This window comes from Perognathus longimembris, chromosome 5 (genome assembly GCF_023159225.1).
Source record: "Perognathus longimembris pacificus isolate PPM17 chromosome 5, ASM2315922v1, whole genome shotgun sequence".
Lineage (NCBI taxonomy): Eukaryota > Metazoa > Chordata > Mammalia > Rodentia > Heteromyidae > Perognathus > Perognathus longimembris.
In genome coordinates this window covers 11,383,063-11,388,151 of record NC_063165.1, presented here as the reverse complement: position 1 = coordinate 11,388,151, position 5,089 = coordinate 11,383,063, and the positions used below count along the sequence as shown (strand labels likewise).

The 5,089-nt window shown below is 32.3% G+C and overlaps 1 protein-coding gene across 1 annotated transcript; it reads right to left on the bottom strand.

The window, feature by feature from the left end:
* Positions 1–4,227: 4,227 nt before the first annotated feature.
* Positions 4,228–4,530, bottom strand: LOC125351228 (60S ribosomal protein L27-like). Its single transcript, XM_048345938.1, has one exon. The coding sequence runs from the start codon at positions 4,528–4,530 to the stop codon at positions 4,228–4,230; it is 303 nt and encodes a 100-aa protein (XP_048201895.1).
* Positions 4,531–5,089: the final 559 nt, after the last annotated feature.

The following is a 5,089-nucleotide window of genomic DNA, read 5'->3' as shown; positions in this document are numbered from 1 at the left end:
TTTAGAATTAAATGCTACATAATTATATTTTAAAAGCAGGTAAATGTGTCTTGTTTCATAATAACACTGTATTAATAAGTAATGGTAAAATAGTCGATTTTATTACTGTTGACTAAATTAAGCAACTGCTACTGAAGATTATTTTTTAAAGTTCAGAATAAACTATAAACTAATGATGTACAACTAATGAGTAAACTGTGTTCAATTAATTTTGAAGATTATTTTAATTCAGAATGAAGTATATACTAATGATATATAACTAATTCTCTACAGAAATAAGAGTTATTCTAAAAGCCCCTGGTTAATTTCACATCACAGAATGGTTGTGTTTCATTAGGTATGTAAGCAGTTTAAAAAGTTAGCAGAGACCTCTAAATTGAAAGCAATCTCTTTACAGAGTCTACAGTTATGTGTTGGTTTTAACACATAGATTGTCAACTAATGATTAAAAATGAATGTTTTCCTTTTTAAATTATATATATATATATATGCTATTGTAAAGATGAGATACAGAGGGGTTACAGTTACATAAATCAGGTAATGAGTACATTTTTTAACAGTATCATTCCCTTTCTCTTTCCCATCTTTTGTCTCCCACCCTCCCCCAAAGTTATACAGTTCATTTTTAACACACTGTCTAGTGAGTATCCTGGCTGCATTTGTTCACCCTTTGTCCCTTCATTTGTTCCCCCTTGCCCTCCCCCAAATATATAAGCTTACATATCAGGCAAAAGGTATAGAAGACAAAAATAACAAAGATAAAATAAAAGAAACCTTTTTCTTTCAATTTCTTTGAGTTCATTTTGATAAATATGATCATATGCACATATATGATCATATGCACATAGGTATAGGAGAGGATCAAAAAAAGTTTTCATTTAAAAAAAATTGACCACTGTACAAGTCAGAAATAAAGCCCAATTGGGCTTTATCAAAATATGAAATAAATAGTAAGCAGTTAGATGAAGAATACAAAGCAGTGGGTTGGGTCAGGGAAATAGAGTACAAAAAAAATGTTTCTAAACTCATTTGAATTTTTACTGTCCTTAGGTAGGGCCAAGGGAAGCTTGGCTTACACATGAGTCTTGGAAATGGGATGGAGAAGTATGGGACACGGTTCTATCAGGGAGTATGATCTGCTATCATTTGTTCTTCATAATTGTTTTTAATCTGTCTATGTATTATTCTCAAAACAAAAATGTACATCTAACCAGAGTCTTTGTAAATTGGGTCTCTCATATCTTAATCTTTTTGTGACAATGCAACAAATAAAGAAGTTGCTGAAAAAATGTAGAAATACATCCTAGATACCTAGCCATAATACATGCTAAATACTCAGAGATAAGGTTAACAGAAGAAACATAAATTACACATAAAATATGAAGTTTAGAAGAAGGGATAGTTTGTAAAGAATAAACTTTTCCTTTAGTAGGAGATTTCTCCTAATACCTTGAAGAGTAAATAGCCATAAATCCTTAAACTAATAATGAACGAAATAAGTAAAAACTGGTCCTACCAATTAGGAAAATATAGATAAAATATTTAACCGATTTTTATAATTATAATTAAACAGCCCCACAATGATTTAAAAATTCTGGTCAACCATGTCATCTATATAATCTCATGAATGATATGCTCTGATAAAATCTAAACCTCACCAGTCACAATTGCAGCCACCGTACCATTCTATATTGATTAAAATAATGATCATCAGTTTTTGAGAAGGACAAAGGAGACTGAATATAAGAAGAGGTATTAAGAAAAAATGTATGAACTCTAATAGCTATAACAGACCTGTGCCTTGTATGGTATGCATTGTATGGTAAGCATAGAGTGTGGGTTTAATGAACACATGTACGAACAAGAAAAGAATGAATAAATGAGGAATGAATGAATGAATGATTAATGGATGGATTACTGGTAGCCTGAAAAATTATACTACCAAAAATAAAAAGAAGTTATTTGACTAAGTGTGAGCAATTTCAAAGCCTAATCCTAAACTTAAAGAAAATAGAATTAGAAAAATGTGGAACAATTTGTATTCAAGCACAATAACAGAAAAATTTAAATATAATAGTTTTTAAGTTTAATCATTTCAATATGCTTAATGAGTGGAAATGTATTTGGAAATAATTGGTTGCAGATCTAGCTTCATCCAATTTATTTGTCTTTCCTGAATTTTTCATCAAAAGACCTGAAATAATTGTACTTCCATTCCAACTTCCCTGTCCGTCTTCATATTGCTTAATTTTAATCAACTATTTCACCTAGTTGAAAATAATATAAACAATGCATGCTCACTGGAGAAATTGTATTCAATTTATAAGACCACTTTTTTTAGAAAAAGAAAGCTAATCTATCAAGATAAAACCAAGGTTGAAATATTTGTGTTGCTAAAATCCTGTCCATTATTCCAACTTCAATGAATAAGAAAACACAATTAACTTTGGACTCAATTGGCAATGAGATTCTGGTGTTCACTCTTAAGTACTCTGTTGACATTATTTTAGACAGTGTTGTGAAGTGGTAACATTTTAATGTTACTGTTTGCATTACCAATTCAAACAATCTTGATGTTGTTCTATCTCAGATGAAGTTTTTTTTTAAATATGTCATTAAAAGTTGAAGTAAGACTGGTTTTTGGTGGTTTGTTTTTGGTTTTTTGGTTGGACTGTTTTGATAAAGGCCGAAAGAACCCCTTTCAAGATTTCACATAATTTGGTTTTTACTTTGTACTTATGAAACTTAGTAAATGTTTATTGAATATTGCTCATGAAGAAGATATTCATTGACTTGGCTGAGGCGTATCCTATTTTCCTCTATCAACTCATGAACATTGTAATATTTCTAAAGTATGTTAGGGGGGCTGGGAATATGGCCTAGTGGCAAGAGCACTTGCCTCCTACACATGAAGCTCTTGGTTCGATTCCCCAGCACCACATATATGGAAAACGGCCAGAAGGGGCGCTGTGGCTCAGGTGGCAGAGTGCTAGCCTTGAGCGGGAAGAAGCCAGGGACAGTACTCAGGCCCTGAGTCCAAGGCCCAGGACTGGCCAAAAAAATAAATAAATAAATAAAGTATGTTAGGAGTAATTTGATTTAACTGGCATTTATTTTCAATGTAATTGGAATTCTGATAAAATCAGAATACACGTCTTCAGATGCCAATAACACTCTTTCAAGAAACTGATCTATTCTTAAGACAAAGCTCCAGTTTTCCCAAATGACTGTCATTTGGGTTTTAGGAGCAATACAAAGTTACTTCTGCTTTTTGTTTCTAGTTAGAAACAGAGATATTAGCACTCAAAAATACTGTTTTTCCTCTTTGTATACTTACATTTAGAATACAACTGTGTGATAGAAAGTCCAACTTCAAATCAATGGAGAAAATTTTCAAAATGGTTTATAATTTAAATGTTTAAACACAACAACAGCAGTATCATAACAATGCACCTCAACGACTATACATATGATCATAAAAGATGATGCTAAGTGAAATGAACTACAAGATAGGGAAAAAATTGGTTTTTCATTGTTATTATTTTTAATATACTATGTGAAATTATTTCTTTTTTCTTGTATCACCCTTATGGTTTAACCCCTATTGTCACTATATTTGATTGTGGTACCCTGAGTAGTGTATGTATGTTTATCTGAATTAGGGAAGGGAAGGGAAACATCATAATGGTGAGAAAAAGCACAAAGGGTGAACCAGTGCAACAGTGATAAAAAAAAAGAAAAACAACAAATTATAAACTAACTATACAACTAGGGTTGGGGTGGGGGAGGGGGAGAAAAATGAGGGAGGGGGCAATAAGTTTGACAAGAAATGTACTCACCACCTTCTTTGACAATAAAATTAAAAAAGAATGCATTTTCTGCTTTGAAAGATGGACACTGTTAATCTATAGGAAATTAGCTACAGTTTTAAATTAGAAAACCCATCTATGCATGAAAATTACTTGATCCATATATATAGATATAGATATAGATAATCTGTGTGTGTGTATGCATACATACATTTCTCATTTGGTGGAAAAATAATTGAAAGGAAACTGTGTGTGTGTGTGTGTGTGTGTGTGTGTATGTATGTAAATATATAACCATTTCTTAATTATGTAGTTACAGAAAATATTCTTCCCCCACCTTCGTTTTTAATGATGGAAACAACACCTAAAACGAAGCTTCTGGAAGAACCACTTCTTCTTGCCAGTCTTCTATCTCCCATTAAACTTGACCTTGACCTCCCCGTTGGGCCTTGAGTTTAAGAGCTGGGTCTCTGAAGACATTCTTGTTGACCACGGTTTTGACCATGGAGATATCCAAAGAGCATTTGATCTTTGACCTCTTGGTGATTTTCTGCTTGCCCATGTAAGCTGTCACTTTTGGGGGACAGCGATCAATTCCAGACACCAAAGCATGGTTGTAGGGTCGATCTGAGGCGCCATCATTGATGGTCTTCACCAGAATTGTTTTGCCTCTGAAGTAGCTTCCAGCCAGCACCACCACCGGCTTTGTGAACTTGCTCATTTCACCAGCACCCAGCAGGCCTACAGCAAAAAGCGCAAATACTCCTAATCATTTTTTAAATTTTTTTAAAGTTTTTATTATAAAACTGATGTACAGAGAGGTCTCCTAATCATTTTTTGGCTGCTACTTTTTAGAGTACCCTAGTCATATTTGCTTTTTTAAAAGTTATATATTGATTTCTAGGAATAAAACATTCTAGGAATAAAAATAAAGTGGTCCCAATAAGTACATGAAGTGTGGAGAGAAATGAAGGGTAATATTAGCTTATATAAACTTAAAAATTTTAGAAGTTCAAATGAAAAACCATAGTAATAAAAATAGTAAAAAAGAAAATAACAATCAACAGGGGTAGGAATAAACACAACATAATAATGAATAGAATAATATTTTGTCGTTTTAAGAACAATAGTAAAAAAAAAAAAAAAAAGAAAGAAATTTAATTTATTTACCAGGAGTAGCATCAGGTATAAGAAAACTGTACATAAGATTCAGGTATATCTTATTCTTACCAAAGAAAATTACATTTTATCAGGTGTCCTGACAAACATTTGCTCAGCAC

What these genes read in the sequence shown, in the direction of transcription:
- LOC125351228 (XM_048345938.1), bottom strand. Translation starts at nt 4,530, where the DNA reads ATGAGCAAGTTCACAAAGCCGGTGGTGGTGCTGGCTGGAAGCTACTTC.